This window comes from Accipiter gentilis, chromosome 3, assembly GCF_929443795.1.
Source record: "Accipiter gentilis chromosome 3, bAccGen1.1, whole genome shotgun sequence".
Lineage (NCBI taxonomy): Eukaryota > Metazoa > Chordata > Aves > Accipitriformes > Accipitridae > Astur > Astur gentilis.
In genome coordinates this window covers 23,993,579-24,015,133 of record NC_064882.1, presented here as the reverse complement: position 1 = coordinate 24,015,133, position 21,555 = coordinate 23,993,579, and the positions used below count along the sequence as shown (strand labels likewise).

Sequence of the window (21,555 nt, the reverse complement as noted above, 5' to 3'; positions counted from 1 at the left end):
CTGGACTAAAATGAAAAACTGGCAACTCTGACATTAATGGCAAAGCTCCAATGACATTTAGAGAGCTGGAGAATCACCCCAGGTATCTGTGTTTAGAACCTACAAGCAACACCTTTCCTTAAACTGCCCTGCATATACTGAAAATGCATCTTTAACTTTTCAATTTAGAAGGGCAAGCAGCCTAGAACAAAATCTGCGCAGGCATCTTAAGGTTAATTTTAAATTATATCTGCATGCAGTGTAGGAGAATGAAATTTAGGTCTGCAGATGAAAGACCTGCACAATTAGAAGACCTGAACAGCCAGCACCACAGAATCACGCAAAACTGTGATGAGATAACATCTTCTGGTTTGTACCTACAGTGCACTCTAACCTTTATTTTTTCTTCTCCCTGTAAAATTCCAGTACAGCTCCACATGCATATGTTGAGATATGTTTCTGATATTCCATACTACATCAGTGAGAGAAGGATGAAGAAACAGAGCCTCCAAAACAGAGCTTTAAATACATTTAACCCTTCTATTTCCACATTAGCGTTTATAGCTGAGAACACCAGACACACAACTTTCACATCTAAACTGCTAATTGTGTACATTTACCGTAAGCAAGTGCAAGTACCTAAGATCACCTTCAAATCAGGCTTCTAAGTTTTACTTACTGCACATTGTCATTAAATAAAATAGAAAAGACAAAGCAAGTTACATATAATCCTTTTTTAGCTGCAGAAGGCAAGTGAGAAACCTGTAAATACCTAATGCACAGGAATGCTTACACACAGGAAACACACAGAGAAACAGCTGATGTATTTATTCAGGGTGAAATAAGCCCTTTCTAGATAAGTCACATAAAAATGGCAGGTACCTCTGCTGTGTGGTTGGTTTGTTTTAAACAAAATAAGACAAAAGATGCTAGAATCCCCCTCCCTTCTCTTTGTGAAAAAAAGAAGTGCAAGGTGAAACAAACCAACCTGGAAGTCAGATCCATCTCCCACCTGGGCATCAGTGATGACTAGTCAGCACTGTCTCCTTCTCATGGCTACTCAGGACTAATGAATTTTGCCTTGATCAGTTTCTCAACTTTTGTTATGACCTCCATCTCCTGGCTCATCAGTTTTCTTGCAGCCCAGTAAATTGGCAGCTGCTCAGTTCCTTCAGGGGAGAGAAGCCAGAGTCAATTGTAATAATGGGCTGCAATTACTCCTGTGTTGCAGGAACTGAGCTGCTGTTGCTGACTGCTGTCATTTTATCTGCCTTTGAACTTCTTTATGACCCCATGGCAAGGAATTACAGCCCTTGGCTGGAAAAAACATCACACCTCTCATCATCACACAACATCCTGCAGAGCCTCTCAAACAAGTGCCAGAAAGGCTGATTGTGGAACAGGAAGCAGTATACAAAGCCATATTAATTATACCAATGCAGCCACACTGCTTCAAGACCTTTTTCAGACCTCACTCGTGTATCTTTAACACAGCTCTGCATACTAGACTTAGACTGTAGACACATATAAATGTCAACAAATGCAGTGTAGTGGATATAGACTCCTCTCTGCCTAGATGCGGCGTATAGAAACCTGCACAATCTGAAAACATTGGACGGTACAAGACAGAGACAATAATTTTGCCATAATCAAAATGGAGTCATATCCAATGGACAGTAGGTTGGGTTTTTTGTTTTGTTTTTTAATAGCCTAACTTACCTTAAACAAAGAAATGGACAGGAGCTGTAATACTCAATTAAATATTAGATATCAGAATCCCCCAAAGGATTGGCAAAGTCAATAATTAAAGTGTTTATCTCCATGAGTAAAACACACTCATCAGCCATTGCTTTCTTTGGCTCAACATTTTTTTTTCCCTGAAGCAACTTTTATGGGAAATACTGCAGAAGTACAACCCCAAAAAGACAAAATATCCCCAACTGAATAGAAGTTGTTTGAAATGCTCAAAACATAGTAATGTCACTTGGCATCACTTAAAATACAAACAAGATTATTTCCACCTCTTATTTCCTGAATCATTGTTTTCCATCTTCTGTTATTAAGCTGAATATGTTTTCCTTCTCAACCGCTATCCAGGCCTGTACACATGGTCCTCAGCTGCCCACTGCCAATTGTTTTAGCAACCTTCCACCTTAAGTGAAGGTAACAAAGCTTGATTTTTGCTACAATTCAGTGCATGTAACATTTTTCAAATGGTTCTTTTAAAGTGTTAGATATCAATCAATCATTCTGGTTGATCTTGGGGGCGGGGGGGGCCTGACCCACATGCTGGGATGGAAATAACTTTTGTGTGACGTTTTCTGGAAATATCTGTAAGACACTGATTTTTAATGAATGAGTTTTAAAACATGCCATCTCTAACAAGGTATTATTTTGCATGCAAAATATTTAAGAGGGAGAATTTCATTTAATAACAATGGCATTGAAGTGTTTCATGAGGCAATAATTCAGTTTGAATTGATTAAGTTCAAATTTGTTGGCCTAGCAATTTATTAACCATGGACAGAAATTATTGCTGAGAAAGCACACTGGGGTATTCCCCACATTCTTATTATGCTGTAAATCATAAATTTCCTTCCTTTTGCTATAAGAATGGTACATTTATTTAGAATAAATTTTTTAGATATAAGATAGTGGAGTAAAGAAAATAATGATTTGTTATTATCTGAACAATGCTGTACTGCTCCAAACAACATAAAGAAATCAGCAGAAATGAAAAACAATTTATCTAAGGTCCAAAAGATTAAATCGTCACTTAAGGTACGATGATATTGAAGTTCTCAGTATTTTAAGGATCATCTTTATAATTCTTATTTTAGATCATCCACTTTGCATAACTGATGAAAACTCAAATGGCCTAATTTTTTTAGTAGTCCAATAGCAACTCCAACCTGCTCTCTCTCCACTGCCAGCAAAGATACTTTTCACATCTCCAGTGCACACTGTACAGAAGACAACAGTTCTGGAGCTTTATTAATTCAAAATCCACTATTTGATTAATTGTTTGTAACAAAAAAGGGTGAGGAGTGAAAGAGTATGAAGGAAAACAAGAAAGTGGGGGGGGGATGACTACAAATTCTGGGCATCTTAAATTCCAATGGTCCTTACCCTGATGAATTCCAACAGAGATTGAAGTGAGACCACCCAATCTTGAAAGTCATCATGAAGTAACAACAGAAATCTATGAATGCCAACACAGTTTTCTCTATAAACACCGCTTTTCCTGCTTGTTCAGCTACTTCAAGCTAAAGGCATTATGATCAATCACCTGCTTTTAAGTGCTTAGGGTTCTAGACATTACAGTGGCAGTTACAAGGCACATTAATGAATTGCAGGCATACTCTTTGGTCTGCTGCTGGTACATGCTAATCCATTTTATTTAGCATTGCAACCAAAGGAGAACATTTTAATCATCATAATGTGACTGCCAGTGGTCATCTGATCATACTCATCATAGATTAGGCAAATCCTAAGGTCTTCAAGACCATTCCTTTTCCACTTCAGACTGGACAAAAGAATAGTCTCAACTCTCTGTTAAAGTTTAGCTTTCACAGAAGGATATCCATACAACTTAGCTCATTATCATATAGCCAATGTACCAAAAAAAATTAAAATATTCTTTTGTGACATTAATTGTCTGAGCTCTGCCACACCAATTAAAGATTAAATTCATAAACTGCATTTAGTTAATTGAGTTGTAACAGATTTCAAAAATAGCAAGTCGATAACAGAAGATATATGCTAAATAATTAAAAATTTGCAATGGCATATCATGGCATTTTTAACTAATTAGGAAATGAAATTCACATACACCATCATAACATATGTTTGTACCTATCTTTAAGTTTGTGGAAAGAACACTTCAGGGAGGATACGTTGTCTACGCTGCCTCAGAAATGCTCTGCTCTTCACTGTTGTAACTGCTTTGCAACTTTACACAAATATTAATATTTCAGCTATACTAATTAAATACCTGAAGTAAAGGATGCAGGCTGAGGAAAAAAAAAGTAATCAGTGTTGCCATTGGTATTTTTAAAGTTACTTCTGACCCAAACACGGCAAATCCATAGAACTAACAGATGGATAGGTAAAATGTGTTTCACATTGACCTCAATTTAAAGGAGAAAAAGCAAACCAAAGCTTCTGAGTAGTTTTTTAGCATGTCTCCTGTGAGAGCTGACTGATATGTTTACAATTAAACAGGAATCAGCTAGGTGCAAAACAACATTCTAGCTGCATTTAATTCCACAGTATATTGAGCTATTGAAAGAAGAGAGATGTAACTATTCTTGAAAAATACTTATTTTTTCAGTTTCATTGTAATCTCAAACCTTCTTGTTGCACCCACAAAAAAAAGAAAACTATTATTACTGGATTGGGTATATACATATATATGCACACACAGATTAACTTGTTCATGTGATTTAGAATAAATAAATAAATGCAGACCTGGTCTACCATTATAAATGAAAGTACACACAATGATGCTCTGCTTCCTATATGTAGGGCATCAATAGATTATTTTACCTTGGGGTTTGAAGCCAAGCTAGCAGTTCTAAAATGCAGATAACGTGTACAGTGACGGATAATGCTCTCAGGTAATTCCAGTACTCTTAGAGGAAAACAGATTTCCCCAATACTTCATTAATAATGTTATAACCTTATGATAAGTAGACATAAAACCTTCTTCAATTGTTTACACATGCTGTGTCACTCTATAAAACCTTTTTCCTTCATAATATTCAAACAAATTCTACTTTTCTTCACTGTTAATTTTTACATTATCAAGGTAGCTGGCTGTATATGTATTAGTCATCCAGAAAGATTGACTGAGCATTACTGAGAAGCTGATAACTTTGTCTTTTTCCTTCTTCCTTCCCTACTCTCCACCCGAAATCAAACTAATCATGAAGCTTCTGATCATTGTGGATCACGTTTCATGATTGCTTTAGGTGTACTTACATCTCAATGAGATCTTAATAACAGAAACAAATGAACAAGAAAAATAAAATCCTCATCAGGACAAAGTTTAACTGCATATATTAGGGATTAATATTAACTTTTTAATTTTTCTTTGAAAGGATTCCTGTTTATGACCTTCTCCATGTTCTTTAATATCTTCAGAAACATAGAACAACATCCAACAAAATTATTTTTGAATGTACAATGCAGATCTTCCTCGTAAAGGTGGTGACTGACACATTTATCTTGTCTGATTCAACCACCTTCAATAGCATATTATTTTAAATCCATTTTTTAATCTTTTTTGGAGTAGGGTTGCAATTAGTTTAAAACTGAAGTAGTAATGGTCAGAACAACAATAAACCTTTCGCCCACTCAACAAAATTTCCTGTAACCATTCATTTTGTATTGCACAACAAGCAAAAAAGTTTTTAAGTTTTCTTACAGAATTCAAATTACTTCCTCTTTAGTTGTTTCTGATGTCATGCACAGTAATTGATATTTGCCATGGTTTTAAGTGTAGAAGATTGGAATGAATTTCTTGCCAAGGAACTGCTAGAAAATTAGGAATATGACCTTAATCTATCATCCCAGCAGCTACAGCTTCATGCAAATAACTACATTTAAAAGAGGCTGGATTGTTTGCTTCCACTTCAAGTCACCAACGTATCAGTACATCTGATCTTAAAACACTTCATGTTAATCTTTCCCCCTCCAATATATTTGGTATATTCTTGCGTGTTTTGGTTTTGTTTTTTAACATCTTGCTACAGATTTGTATTTTTCTGAAATAGAGTAAAGCCTGAATGAATCAAACAAGGACAAAAGGAGGACAAATGTTCATTTGTTTTCCTGTCACCTCCACCTATTTAAGGCATTCCAGGCCAGGCTCATTCAAGTGTTTGTAAACATATTTGATCACAGTCTGCACCAGCAAACAAGGAGAGAACTCTTTCTTTAGAGAGCTTCCCATTATAAATTACAGCTTATCACCACAAAATCTCCAAAAAGACACGTGTTCTTGGGGCAAGGAGGATGAGGATGGGGGACAGGGGAACACAATAACATGGATGACACTGTTTCATGTTTTCCCATTCCTGATATTTCCACCTTCCACTGCTCCACCCTATTGCATATCAGGCATTTCTCTCTCCTCTGACTTACCACCAATTAGCTATCTGAAAGGTATTCCCATTCCTCCTCCCGCTTTCTTTTGTTGCCTTCAATCCCTACCTTTTTCCCTAGCTGCCTTTCCCAAACTGTCAGTTGCTTTGCTCAGGGTTCCTCATTAGATCTCAAAATCCTTAAGCAACTATTTTTGCTTTCTAGTCAACTTACAGTCAACGCCTCTCCCCAACTCTTCTTTCATATTGCCGTTGCCATCACCTTGGACTCATTTCATATTCGTAAATATTATCAAGATGATACAATGAAGAATCTAAATACATTAAAAAGGCTTTCTCCTACTGCTTTAGCATGACAAACAATCATTACTACTCATTTTTAGGACTTCATTTAACTACTCGTCTCTGTTCACCTTCCATTGTTAGACACTTTCTACTGTACTTAATAGAGCCTTCATTTTTTTTTAAGGGTTTCTTTTTCTCATCCATCATGTTCATGATTATTAATCAGGATTACATTTTTTCCAGGGAAAAAGAGAATATTTCCTAACAAACAATCCCCTTGCAGAGGATCATTATAAATTCCCATCACTATATACCAAAAAGTCACAGACTTCTATGTCTGCCCCTGAATCCCAACCACATCATCTATGGCACTGTATTTCATAGAATCATAGAATTGTTTAGGTTGGAAAAGACCTTTTAAGATCATCGAGTCCAACTGCCAACCCAACACTACCATGCCCACTAAACCATGTCCTGAAGTGCCACATCTACACACTTTCTGAACACCTCAAGGGATGGTGACTCCACCACTTCCCTGGGCAGCCTGTTCCAATGCTTGACAACCCTTTCAGTAAAGAAATTTTTTCTAATATGCAATCTAAACCTGCCCTGGCACAACTCGAAACCATTTCCTCCCACCCTATCACTAGTTACTTGGGAGAAGAGACCAGCACCCACCTCACTACAACCTCCTTTCAAGCAGTTGTAGAGAGCAGTAAGGTCTACCCTCAGCCTCCTCTTCTCCAGACTAAACAACCCCAGTTCCCCCAGCCGCTCCTAATAAGACTGGTTCTCTAGACCATTCACCAGCTTCGTTGCCCTTCTTTGGACATGTGCCAGCACCTCAATGTCTTTCTTGTAGTGAGGGGCCCAAAACTGAACACAGTTCATGGAATCATAGAATGGTTTGGGTTGGAAGGGACATTTAAAGATCATCTAGTCTAACTCCCCTGTGTGGACAGGGACATCTTTCACTAGATCAGGTTGCTCAAAGCACTTCCCTTTAAGCCTGTGCTTCTTAACAGATATAAGAACACATCTCTGTTCTTAAGCACACATCCATTTCACTTCCTTCCACTGACATTCGCATCGCTGCTTCTCTTTCAGAACACCAGTCTCAAGCATCACCTTTGACTGGTCCTTGTATGCCCCTATGAGTTCTCTACATTATTGTATCCTTTGGCATCTTCTACCTGTTTAATATAATTCCCTGTAATACATCTTTTGGTGTTGTCCAGTTTTGCTTCACATGTACTATTAGCATTAGAGAGGAAATGAAAATTACTAGGCACTCTCTTACTGGTTCACTCAACATGAATAAACATTTCCATCTGCCACAGAGCAAATCATTTCAATCTTCAACAAAACAAAAACCCCTCTGAAATCAGTAAGAGCATTGAGCCAAAATGAAACAAGAGGCTTTCGATAAGAAATGGATACTATTGCTTGTACATAACAGAAAGAATACTCATCACTATTCCAGCTTTAACTTGGAGTCAAGCATAGAGAAAAAAAAAAGTCACAAATAATTATGGCACACAGCCATACATACCATTTCCCAGTCTTCATATTTGGCAAAGTTTCCTCAAATATCCCAGGTAATTACATCTATTTCAGAACCACCCAAAGCAGTAACAAAAAGAATCCTGAATTCTCTTTATCAAAGCCAAATTCTAGTGCAAACACTGTGACATCTAGTCCCTCCCTGACTTTAGATACCAGTGAGTCTTAAATACACCCTAAAAAAGGGGGTATGTTCTAGCAGACCAGGCAAGCATCTGTCAGAGCCCTTCTGATGATCACAGAGGGAAGGTTATCACTGGCACCACCACAGTAGACTGACATTAAAAGACAACGTTTGAGCCGTCATGAAGGATCAGATGACATGCTTTTATTTAAGCACAAATGATATTGAAATGGAAATGGGAATTTCGGCAAGTTGCAGGTTGAATTGATTCTGTACAATCTGTTTTTCACTTTTGCTCCACAGAGGAAGCTTAAGAAATTCACACTACATGGAGAGTCAAAGAAATTGATGGTTTCATACTAGCACTATATCACTGCCAGAAGCTCAAGCTAAACCAATCACTTTTTAAACTAGAAATGGGCCTGAGACATGATGTTCTGATCTCAATCTGAACTTCACCAAGTTCGTGGTGGTTATGTTAGGATTTGGCATTTGGCTTAGGATCTTCTCCACTTTTAACAATGAAGAAAAATCTTAAAGTAACAGTGGACCCTGCCCTAACAAGTTTAATAGAAATCAATGAATCAGTTTAATCCAATCTCATTTCAACATTATAAGAAGTCTAAATAGGTGTCTTTTAGCGCTGCAGTTATAATAAACCCCTCTACGTCTCTCTGCAAGTCATTCTAGTATGGATGTGAATTCCAATATGAACAAGATTTGAGGACATCCCTGGACGTATTTGCCTGGTAATTACTGGCTAAAGTACAAACTTGAGACAGGGAAAGATTTTTAGAACAACAGAGCCCTCTAATGGATTAATGCTGTATTACTGGGTTTTTCTTCAGCGCTGCAGTAAAAATAAATCGGTTTTCAACTTGAAAATAAAATGCAAGAGGTACTGAGAGAAGAATTACAGACTATGAAAGCTTAAGAACAGAAACTATTTATTCTGATTCCCAAATAGCCAGAAATCACATAAAGAAAGACATTGTTCAAATGGAGGATCTAAAGAGAAATCTCTTAGGACCATTCGATATTTTTGGTTTTAAGTAAATAAGCTTTGGGAAGAAGCTGGTTTTGCACCATTGTTTGTAATATTTATACACACAGAAGGAGCTGAGAGGCTGGCAGCATGTCTAACCTTCATTCTGTTTCAGGGCTTGATTTTGGTTTGCCTTCTGCTGCACTGCAGTGGGTGATCTCTGCAGAGCATCCATGTAGTAGAAGGGAATAAACATCTAGTACAAAGGCTGTATAAGGGTGTGCTTTCACGATCAGCTAAAGCAAATCTGAAATCAATGATGTTGAAAGGGCAAAGCTGATAACATACAGCCGCACAAACAACAGAACCAACACACACATGCACACACAAAATAGTAATTTAAAAAAATCTGTAAGAAAGGAAATTTAAGGGTGGGGGGAGCAGTCTTAGATTACCTCAGTCATAATCTGCACCCTGAAAACATGTAACAGAGCAATCAAGAGCCCTTCAACACTGAATTGGCTCTGGAACAGTTTTGTATCAACATATACAGTCAGAAAAACTGACTCAGCAATAGTGGGCAGAGCTGGGAGCGCCCCTTATCAACAGAGAAAGATCAAAGGACTACTAGAGGCAAGAAAGATGCTCCCAATGGTTATATGCAGGTAAAGTAAGGAAGAAGAAAGCAAGCAAAAAATGGATGCCTGGTACCAAGACTTTCAAGAGGGACTTAGCTAGTTTCTAATGGCCTATCACTCTGGAAGAGAAATTCCTCCACAAGTCTGTATACCTCATTGAAGTACCACATTTGTCCCTTAACCAAGAAGCTCAGAGCATCCATAAGAGAGCACTCAAAAGAATTCTGGGGCATAAGATGAATACAGTATTAATTCTGAAGGTAAAAGTGGCTCATTACAACATCCACACAAGAGAGGACTCTCATTGATAAGAATGCATTCCAAGGCTTCTCACTGATGAAATACCTGGAAACCCCACAATGGAGTAGTAACATTGAGCACTGCAGCACAGTGTGGGTCACCCCACAGGCAGAGACTGTGAAGTAAGTTGGTCAACTTCATTCTTTCTATTAGAATGATGCAAGAGAAACTCAGTGAAGTACAGGATCTTAGGGTGAGGGGGTGGTGTTTGCGTTTTGGTTTTGTTCCTCCTTAAAGACATTTACCTGTAAACTTTACTTAAACTAACTGGCAGATCACCTATTCATCACAATAATCAAGACTGAGGATTTCAGTATAGCTAAAGAGAGTACTGTGCTCAGCTGTGAAGACCAATTTCTCTCCATGGTGCTCATTCAGCAAAACACATCTTGCAGGCTTAAATTCAAATGACATGTAGCCACTTTTGGTGAAATATTACATGTCTAAATCATTTGTGGAGTTTTGTTATAGCTACAATAGAACAGTATAAATCCATAAATTGCATCATGTTTTTGATTAGTTGGTCGTTGACTGACCTCAAAGAATGTACCTGACAAGTAAAACTGCCGTGGAGCACAGCAAGTAGAAAGAAAAAAAAAAAAAAAGGTCTTAGTCTCAAATTTCCTGCCATATCCTGGGAAAGAATAGTAAGATCTAATATTGAACACTATGTGGTCCCTCAAGCCCATCTAAATAATTTCACACTTAAAAGGATAACAGGAGAAGAAACGAGATCAACTCCAAAATGAAAAGTCTTACTGAGAGACCGTTCACATTTGAAACGGGAGTTTGCCTGTACACAAATTTGAAAGAAAATAAGAACAAGGCAAGCATGTAACAACATCTCCCTCAAATGCCCTCCCAGATTCCAGCTACTTGTGAGTCAATTTCCTCACACAGAAGTAATATCTTCCACTTAATGTCCTACAATATGTTTTTCTTCTACTAGTTCACACAGTCATTCATTGCACCCAATTATCCCCACTTATCCCGTATCTACAGCAACCTGAAGAGTTCCACAGCTAACTACTTTACATCATAATACAGTCATGCCGAAAAAACAAAAACGTCTAGATTTTGGGAGTTGAAATGAGAGGCCTACTTCATGTTTTTTAATACTGGATTTGTTTAAAATATTACAGTGCACAACAGAAACTGGCCAATCTAGGTTCTTAAAAACACAAAGAACATCAGTTTTGAACATTTAGCTGAAGCATCATTTAAATGCCACAATCTTCTTCTGTATAGCACACTTTCCAGAGCACTGTATTATAGGACAGTGAAACCTGTGCACAAAATAAGCCTTCTGATTTAGTAGAGTGCTTATGGCACACATGTTAAGAGTGAATTAATCCCAGCTCTGCCACTAACCTGTTGTGACACTCAGGGCTTTTCACCTCACCTCACTACATATTCATTTTTTCCACTGTACAATAGACATAATGATACTTCACCTGCTTTTTGAAGCCTTCTGAGAATTGCAGCAATAAAGCACTACATAAAAAGAGATATGCATTTATATTGAAATGCACCTATTCACAAAGAGCCATCAATTTCCAACTCACTAGTTAAACTATCTTTATAAGCATTCATTCACAAAAAGCATATGAAAAATTTACCTGCTCATTTTTGCAGATCCATACAGTATTCCCCTGAAGTAGAATAAAGATTTTGGCTTTGTATCCTTTCAGCTCAAGGTACCCACTTTTCTCAGGGGTGACAGAAGTTCGAGACCGAGAGTTATTATCAGACTGTGATTTCAAGGCATTGAGCACCGTATTAACCCAGTCATTCCTTTCTTCTAAACAAGAAAAAAACCAGACAAAGACATATGGTTAAGCAGCAGCTCCACTCTTCTCTACATATTGGTTTTCCTCTTCTTCCTACTATGCTATGCTGGTTGATGGTATAGCTATACCACTCCAGAGAGAACAACCACTTTGAAGACAAGGTATAAATAAAAATAACATGAGAGTCTGTTTCAGTGGAGATGTTAGCAAAGACAGCCATTCAATTAACTCCCAACAATCAACACACAAATTGAAAGTTATACAAACTGATGATCAAGACTCTTAAAATCATAACTACCAGTTCCAAGATGCTTAATTCCAGACAGCTTGAAGACTGAGGTGGTAGACAGATGGCATGTTCACCTTCTGGAAGCCAGATCAATGGGAAAGAACTCCAGAAGTTATGCAGCAAAAAAACAGGGAGCCCAAATATCATCTGTCACTAAAGACACAAACCATCGCCAGTGCTATTGTATGTTTGGCCATGCTTTTAAGCAAAAACATTTGGCAATTTACAATCTATTCCATTAAGGTGTAGTGGATAAGCTTGATATTGTCAAGGGTACTGAGTAATCAAGAAAATGCATGTTTTAATATCTTTGTATGCATTATTAATTTAACATCTTACAAATACATGAACACAAGTAGGTGAAGTAATAAAGTTCCACTCAGTCTCATTCACTACGTTCAGATATTTCACCAGACCAAGATCAATATACTTCAGTGCTGAATACTCTGAATGAATTAGACTTACCTCATGCGATTGGAACATCATGAATATTTCAACTCTTTGCTCTGAAAGATTCAGGTCATAAAATTTATTGGGGGTGGGCAAGGAGGGAAGGAAAGTTCTATCTGCAGTATATCTAATGTTGACACAATCAGTGCTGAACACTGCAAAGAGCACTGTTAGAACAGTAACGTGCTTACTTTGTGTCATGTGTGCAACAAGAAGGAACAAATACATGAATTTAAGCATCAGAAAATAGTCTGAAGAGGAAGATAGCTGGACTGACTAGCACAGGGAAGGTGATCCAAGTGCTCCTCTTAGAAGTTTTGTTTTAATACACGCTCTTTTAACGTACTTTTAAAAGATCAATAGAATATTTCAGTACAGTTGAGGGCATCAAATTCCTTTAGAAGTCTTTTTTTTTAATGGTATTTCACTCCAATTAAACAAAATCGCACTGCATCTGAGCAGATTATTCTCCAATTCATTGCTATCCGTTAACTACGTAATTTTTTGCCCGCAACTGCGCCTAAACTTTCCAATTCATTATATATAGTTCTTCCCTCTAGATATTTAAATCAATCCAAAAAATAGTGTATTTTTAATATAAAAAAATAATAAATCAGAGCACTGAAAGTAAACAAAACAAGCATTATAATCCACTGATTGCATACCAACGTTGGGACACAGGTCAATGAAGACAACGATAGCATTATTTATTTTGCTACTCCAGCAGAAAGAAAGGGAAGTTAATAAATATGGTTCACAGGATGAAATATACATAGAAGTTCCATTTCAAAATCTCTGAAAATAAGTTAAGTGCCCTTCAAATGGTCCCAGAACAATTCCCAACCACAAATCCACAGAAGGAATAGCATCAAGTAACAGTTTGTGTGCTTAACAGAAAGCAAGCACGGTTATTCACATAATTTACTATGAATACATCATCCAGCTCTGGATACAGGAAGGACCAAAGTTACTTGTACACCACACATTTCTAACCTTAAGTAAACAGCTTTACAGACAGGCCACTATGTCCAAAGATGGTTACATACTAATTGAAAACACAATTTCACGTATAACAAGTGGGTGCTCTGAATATACTTTATAAGTCACGATAAATTGTTAACGTTTTTATAGTATTCAAAGGCAATGGTCTATAAAGTAAATTCCAGCCCCACAAAATGCACTGCGCTAAGATGGCTATGTTCCAATTTATAAAAAAAATAAAAAAAATAAATTTGGAAGAGAATTGTAAAAATAATAAAAATAGACATACTTTTTAACTCAGCTAAGAGCATAAAAATGCCTGAAATGATTTGAGCCAAACCTGGCAAGAAGGATTTGTTCACTGATGCTGCACTCCTGTTACAGCCTGCAGTGAATGTTTACAACCAAGCTATAACCCATAAAAATGGGATTTGATAATGGAAGTGCTGAGAGACCCTCAGCTCTAATGGGTCTGGCATGTACTGCTATAAATACATATTGCATATCTTTTTTTTTTTCCTAGGTATTCCGTTTCATTTGATTGTTTCCATAAATAAGTCATACATGCACTGATATTGATTCCACATATTACAGCTGTAGGTTGATAAAGCATTAAATTAGAAGGCATACTAACTTCCCTACTACAATTTACATTTGTATTCTCTATTAACACATGGCTGAAAATACTGTATAAGGCAGTAAATACAGACACACAGAAAAACCCAGATTTCCTTTGATCACAGCATCACATTCAAGCCATCAACCTCATTGTTGCTCTTTGTCAATTTTATATCAATCAGTGACTTGGAGCAGATAGATGGCTGAGAGCATACAGGCTGCAAGAGCTGCTAGTGAAACCTGAGGAATGTCCAGACAAATTCATCTTTGGGAAGGATGGGGGAGAAGGCAGAAGAGTTGGAAAATAGTACTCTCATTTTGATATTTTTAAAAGCCATTCCCCAACAATTTCCATTGTTCTTATAAAGCTTACAGTTATCTTCAGTTTCACTTTATGAGCCCAAAACAGCTGGATTACAGAAATATTCCAGGTAATATAACAAATTATATTTCACAAATACAATTTATCAGCAGTGATTACGTGGCTTTTTGGCAATCATTGGAATTACACATGTTCTACTTACCTTCTTTATCCACACGGAAGACAAAAGTCCTATGGGATGTGACAACTTCAAATTTATTCTCCCCATGAACTCTTACTGTTGCTATAGCAGAGAGCAGTATTATTCCCTTTGAGAACACTTCCTATAATAAAAATGATATAGAAATAGTTAATAACACTCATGAAATGTTAAAGATCTCTCAGGTAATACTACTTTCCTGATGTTTAGGAAGTTCACATACACAGGCTGTGCTCCTAAAAGTTCACCACACTTAATAAAACTGCATCAGTAAGTAAACCACTTCACTACCTACATACACATCACCAACTTCACAGTTCTGGGTCTATGCATACCTACTGCCTTCTAAAATAGAGTAAAAGCCCATGGTGAGCTAGAATGCATATATCTGAGATACCACTTTATAAATTGTCTCATGGCTCTAATATTGCAAAATATCATATCCTCTTAAATTTATGATTTTATGCCAAAGTAAATTACATTGACTATCTCACAGAACCATAATTAAAAAAATACGTAACTATTACACTTGTAAAATAGAATCAGACAAGGGAAAAAATTGTGTCTTCTCCAGAGAGAAAATTCCAAAGAATTCTTCTGTTCCTTCCTGACTCCTTCAGTGACTAAACAATAAGAACAGTAAATTCACTGATTTTATCCCTAATTTTGAACTAAAAGGGGGTCATCACTTTCTGGAAAAATCCATTGCCCTGTCATTGCTAACAAAAATCCTCTAGCTTGGATCAGGTATTTACTTTTCTGCTATATGAGACAGGAGGAGAACAATCCCTCAAAAACATGATCTGGCATCAGAGCAAGTTTTCCCAGAATTTGCTGATTTCCAACTAGGAATTGGGACAACTGAACTGAAGACAGAAGCAAGATGGGAAAAAGGAATTGCTATGAGTACTTTCTCCAAGTAGCTTCATCTTCTAACCTAATTAACCTAAGTATTCCGGGGTGAGGTGGGAGGAGGAAAGCTCAGACTTGCAACACTTCAGAAATACTTCTGCATGATTCCTGGATTCCAGAGTTAATGCTGCTGCTCTTGTCTGCACTATGCTTTGATCAATTGGTTTTCTGACTAAGACAATTTAGAAATACTACTAAGATTTATGATCCAGGTGCAGTAATAGTCCAAGAGTCAGCTCCCCATAAAGAATCTGTACTGCAATAACTTTCCTCCCAAAGTATAAATTATTATAATAGACTTTATACAAGGACTTAAGGAACCACTGTGAATGCTAAGCATGAAGGATACACAGGATCATTTTTTTGTTTACTGAGTTTAACATACTACTGATTTTCACCAAATTCACACTCTTATGTTGTTTCACTTCTAGGTACTAATACACAACAGTGAATGCAGTTTAGCCAGTTTAGCAAATAAATAAATAGAAATATCAAGGTACAGCTGAAGTGAACATGTTACTATAATTACACACAAGAACTACAGTCACTCAGAATGGTCTTAGTATTGCAAATCTATTTTCATTATATTTGTTAGAAGAGAGATTTTAACATATTTGTTAATAGGGTTGGATATTACGTTAATTGCTGATCATTCACAATAGCAAAGCAAACTTATTACATATGCTATTTCTAAAGGTGTTCAGGTATCATTGTATCATGGTCTCTGCAGGCATCTACTGGCTGTATTTGGTACTGTAAGAGAGTAATTTAGACTGCTGGAAGTCACAGCTATTTTATTTTATTTACTTAAAAAAAAAATAGTCCATTTCCTTTTAAGCTGAGCATAGTTTTGGTTTTGCTATTTAAACAATCATCTTTTTTAGTTTTGTTCTCCAAGGCATTCATATTTTCAAATACAGTTTAAGCCATAATAATTTCTCAATCTTTTTTCTGCAGCAGCTTCTCCTTCGCATGCAAGAAATAATGCCTACTGTTAAAAAGCTCTTGTTGATCAAGATACAATTTCTCTCTTTGAAATACTCCAGACTAGAAATTATTTAAGAATATAGAAAACACAAACACACACAGCCAAGAACCTCACAGATACTTCTTCTGTTACTGACAGATGTACACTAGTTTTAAGACCGCTAAAAAATTCTCTGACAGAAAATTTTCCAGTGGCAAATGAAATATTATTTTTTTTATATATCAACTGCTTTGATGAAAACTTTTATTTTCAAATACAGCCCAATGTCACTTCTTGGCAGTTGTATTTCAGAGTTGGTCTAAAAGATCCCAGAAAACACCATTTTGCACTGCTTTGGCTTTCCTTCCACAACAGATTAAATATGACCTATTTCAAGAATTACAATGATTTACCTGTTTTGCAGTGAATTTTGTTCTTTATTATGCTCACATGCAACATAACAAAACAAAATATTAAAGTTCTCCACTTGAAAAGGCAAGACTTTTTCCTAAATCATTAATGTATTTGTCAGGAACCCTAAGCTGCTTTTATATAAAAATTTTCAACATAACCAGCAGGTTCTGCCTTACTACAAAGTGCATGTTAGAGTACCAGAGTTCTCCTGCCAAAAGTAGGAAGGAATTTGAAACAAAACCTGTGCATATTGGGTAGCTGAAAAGAATTCTCAAATTCTACCTTCCCCTCTTCATTTTGCTCTCACTTCAGTCCACCACATTCTGTTAAGACAAAACCACACAGGATGTTGCTCTGACCACATCAACTTGCTCAGGTCCACAAACATAGAAGAAATGAGCAGCATCACAGATTAAAAAAAAAACCCGTTCCTAGGTCAGATGCTCTTTGTAGAAAACTATTTTTTTTTTTCCATATATGCAGATATAAAGTAAAAAAAGAGATCTCTACCGATAAGAAGTTGATGCACAACTAGATCAAGATTAGAGAAATATTTAGAAAATCGAGGTTAGATCATTCAGAGAAGCGTTTAGATGGGCTAAGTACAGATTTTCAGGAATACTACTCTCTGTCTTCCTACCCCATCCTCCACTTGTTTCACTCTTCATTAGCCATGTAGTACACTTCCCCTTCTTGAGAACCTCACTCTTTTCAAATTCCTAATTTGAATGACAAAATAGAGCTATTTAATATTGGTAGTGTTTCTGGATAAAATAAACAGTTTCATTCCACTGAGTCTACCCTTCTCTGCTTGTAATAGAAAAATATCAGAGTATGGATTGGTTTCCTTTTGAGAACCACTTTTAACTGATAAGTCAAACCAAAAGTATAATTCCTCTTAACCTGCTTGCCTGTGTAGGAATGTCCTTGGACAAACACACATTAGAATAGACAGAACTTGTCATTAAGATCTAAAGTTAAAACAACAACTTCCCCATTTAAATATATATATAGCTAGACTGCCTTGCAACAAACTGTGTAACTATCCCTGTCTTTTACCAGAACCAGCTCCTGACCTGCACGCAGGTCTTGACGGGTCTGCACATAGTTGCTTACGATGTCAAGGTAACAACCCACAAGCAACAGCAGGAACATGCTGGTATCCTTCTAGCAGGCAATATGAATACTCTGGGTGTGGGAGGAGTGATCCAGCAGAGACCACTGTACTAAAAACTCACGTTCCCCAGTGACACCACTGCTCACCCAACATAATCCCACTGTGCACTGAGAACTATTGGTAGCCAACTATGTTTTCCTCCTCTCTGCAAGCTAGCCCAAGAGTTTCACCAAATCCTCGGTTCCCAGAATTTGCTTCAGGCCTCGCACTTCTCAGACATATGAAGTTCTTAGCATATGTGACTCATCAAGTTAACATGACAGACACCCAGATCTAGTCAAACTGTATAGACACACAGACCAACCAGCATCTTTTTTGATCCCAGGAGTGAGGTTATGTACTCAGATTCCAGGAAAAGCAAGAGAAAGAGGCTTCAGACCAAGCCTTTTGCAAGCTCCTGATAGTCTAATCTATCACAGAGACCTTTTAATTGGAGGATGGAGAGTTGGCAGCCTTCTATGCATTGTGTGACTTGCTAAATATTCCCCTGAGCAGAAAGGAAGATTCCTGGAATCTCCTATGACAGATGAATGTATAACATGTACTATTCTAGAGCAATTGATCTCCAAGTAACTTTTTCAGTGACCTTCAAAAAACAAAAAAAATCCCCAGTGCAGATACAAGATTTGAAATTCTGTATTAGCATTTCTTTCCCTAATTATGCTACAGACAGTGTTAAGCAAATCCCAACGCTGTATTTTTCAAGTCCTTCTTAATGACTAACCCTGCTTTTCTGCTCCTCTGAAGCCCTGGGATGAATACCATAAAGGGGTAATATTTTTTGTCACTGCAATCCAAATGTTATTCCATTGTTCCCTTCAGCTACAAAATCATGTCTTCTACTGTGACTGAAGCAAACTAAGCAAGTAAAACCACATTGTTTCATGTTCCTAATCAGTAGGCATAAAGATTAATGTAAATAATTTTTTGAGCTTGTTCTTAATTTCTCTGGCTCCTCAGGAAATAAACAGTCTTTTTCTACTTCAGTTCTAACCCCCTCATAATCTGGTAAAATAGGGCTAACAGTGTGCATTTTATAAAGCACCTATAGGACTCTTATTGATTACCACCACCCAGCACACTGCTCGGGAACTTTTACCTGAAATCATATTTTGTTCCTAATTTAATATGCATCTTCAACAGGAAATGCTTTCTAGCATTTCAAATAACACACATGCATATAACTGCATCGCCACCAAATATGCATATTATACAATCACAAATATCTGTCACTTTTAAGTTTAAGAACTTCTTCATTTCTTCTAAGAGGAGAAATTAATTAATCACAGAGTGAAAGAAAAAGAATTTTTTAGTGGTCTAGAGTGTATTAAATAAAAAAATAAAAATAAAAAATCTTTCAAAAAAAAGCCATGTTTAAAACAGGCCTTAAAAAAATGTAGTTTCTATTGTGAAAAAGTAGTATCAAAAGGTTATACAAGTCTTTTGTACATCTCCATTTCATAAAAGGAATACACATTTTGTTGAAAACCATGATTTACAAATCCATTTTTGTATCACATATCAGAAGTGAACTACTTTAATCAAAACAACTCACAAGTCTGGAAATGTTTCACTAAGACTCAATCCTTAGGTACAGAACCAAAGAACAGCCACTGACATTGCAGTACTATGCTGACTTTAAAGAGACCCACTCAAACATAACCTAGTCCAACGATATGTGATTATTCCTAGAAGACAAACAGGGAAGAGACTTTTTTTTGATTAAAGAGTAAACAAGTGTATGGCGTTTGGGGTTTTTAAAAGGTCTTCTATGCCACATATTTAATATGTCTCTCAAAATCTCCAGCAAGCTGGGTTCCCATGACAAGACACTTTGCAACCACCATCAAAATAACACTGGATCTCTTAAAAGTGTTTTGCATGATCCTGTTCTGTTTTGCAGAATGCAGCAGTGTCACTCTTCCAATAAAGTAAGAAGTTCTGATAATATCTACCTGAAAAGGTCAGGAATACAAGCCCTTCTAGGAAACAAGAGGATGAACAATACATGAAGATCTCAAGGACACCTTAAAATATTTAATAATGTCTCATCCTAGTACTTTGCAATTGAAAATGAATTTAAGATGAATATTCATTTGTAATTATTTCTGAATTTCTTCATGGTAATGTGTGTATTACACCAATGCAACTTTGTCCCAAACATGACCAAAACATGCCACTTACCTTTTCATTATTGTAGTACGAAATGCTGTCTCCATCAAACTTAACCCAGCGCTTCTGAAACACACATTTTCTGTGAAATAAAAATTAATACAATTGCAATTATAAACACAAGTTAACACTGGCTTTTAAGAATGTCTCAAGCACAAATTATAGAAAGGTCAAATAATGTTTAGCTTCCTGTGTGTGGGCCTAAATATTTTGAAAATTAAAACGTATCTTAGCCCTATCATATCTTTTCAAACAGAGGATGCTGATTTCAAGTGTAATAAAAATAGCTGCAAACAAGAAGCAGAGTATTACTGGACTTCTTTTATAAATCAGTATCTTCATGTTTCTAATCAGTTCAGTTTTCTTTCTCTCTATTTCCTCCCCATGTCCTCTATATCCCTGCTGAAGTGATAGAAGAAAAAGAACTTTCAAAAATGTAATTTTGCTTGAAACTAACAAGGACAAGAACAGACTGTTTTTATTGGAGGCAAAGGAATATTCTGAACACAGAGTATACCTCTAAGTGTTACAAGTTCCATAAGATACTTTCCAAAAAGAAAAGCTGAGAAACTATAAGTACCTCCTAAAAAAATTATTTTTACATGAACCTGAAGTAGTCTGTTATTCTCATTAAAAAGGTTGATAGCCTATTAGTTATCATCTATAAAAGTTTCAATTCTAAAATCTATTAAACAAGTTAATTAAGCAAGAACAAGACCCCACTCTAACATCTCTTTTCCCAACATTATCTCCTTTCCTGCTAAATGAGTGCTCGGCTTTAGGATTAGTAGTCTGTGATAGTTTATCAAAACTTTAATCAAATAGCAGCTCCGGCTTAATTAACTTGTATTATATGGCTACAATAAATCATAATTTTTCATAACCTGGAAAGGCCAATGTAAAATCTATTTTCCATTAAAATGTCAATAAACTTCAAGATGATACAGGGAAGAAAAACTAAACCTAAGTACCACATACAACATGAGTAAACTGAATGGCTTTACAATTTATAGTGAGTTAACTAAAAAGAGAACCTGTACTTTAAATGCATGATTTGTAGCAGTCTAAGAAAACAGTATATATTCATTCCCCTGAAGAGACACAAAGTGTCAGGTGTAAATGAGAGCTCTATAAAAAGGAGGGGGGGGAGGGGTGTAGAACAGAAAGAAACATTCAGTTAGTAGGGTCTGAAATAAAAAATGACAGTGCTTCAAGGGACAAAAAAAATAATTGATTGGTGTGTTTTTTTCCTTTGGTTGGTTTCTTTAAGTGTTCAGATATTT

General features: G+C 36.5%; 1 protein-coding gene across 1 annotated transcript in view; it reads right to left on the bottom strand.

Moving 5' to 3' along the window:
- The window catches only part of ARAP2 (ArfGAP with RhoGAP domain, ankyrin repeat and PH domain 2), a 126,454-nt gene that overhangs the window by 86,989 nt on the left and 17,910 nt on the right, over positions 1-21,555 (bottom strand). The window contains exons 6-8 of the mRNA XM_049831967.1: positions 20,285-20,354; positions 14,634-14,754; positions 11,601-11,782 (exon numbers count right to left, since the gene is read on the bottom strand). Of these exons, the coding sequence (XP_049687924.1) occupies positions 11,601-11,782; positions 14,634-14,754; positions 20,285-20,354 (373 nt within the window). The remainder of the gene's footprint in view (positions 1-11,600; positions 11,783-14,633; positions 14,755-20,284; positions 20,355-21,555) is intronic.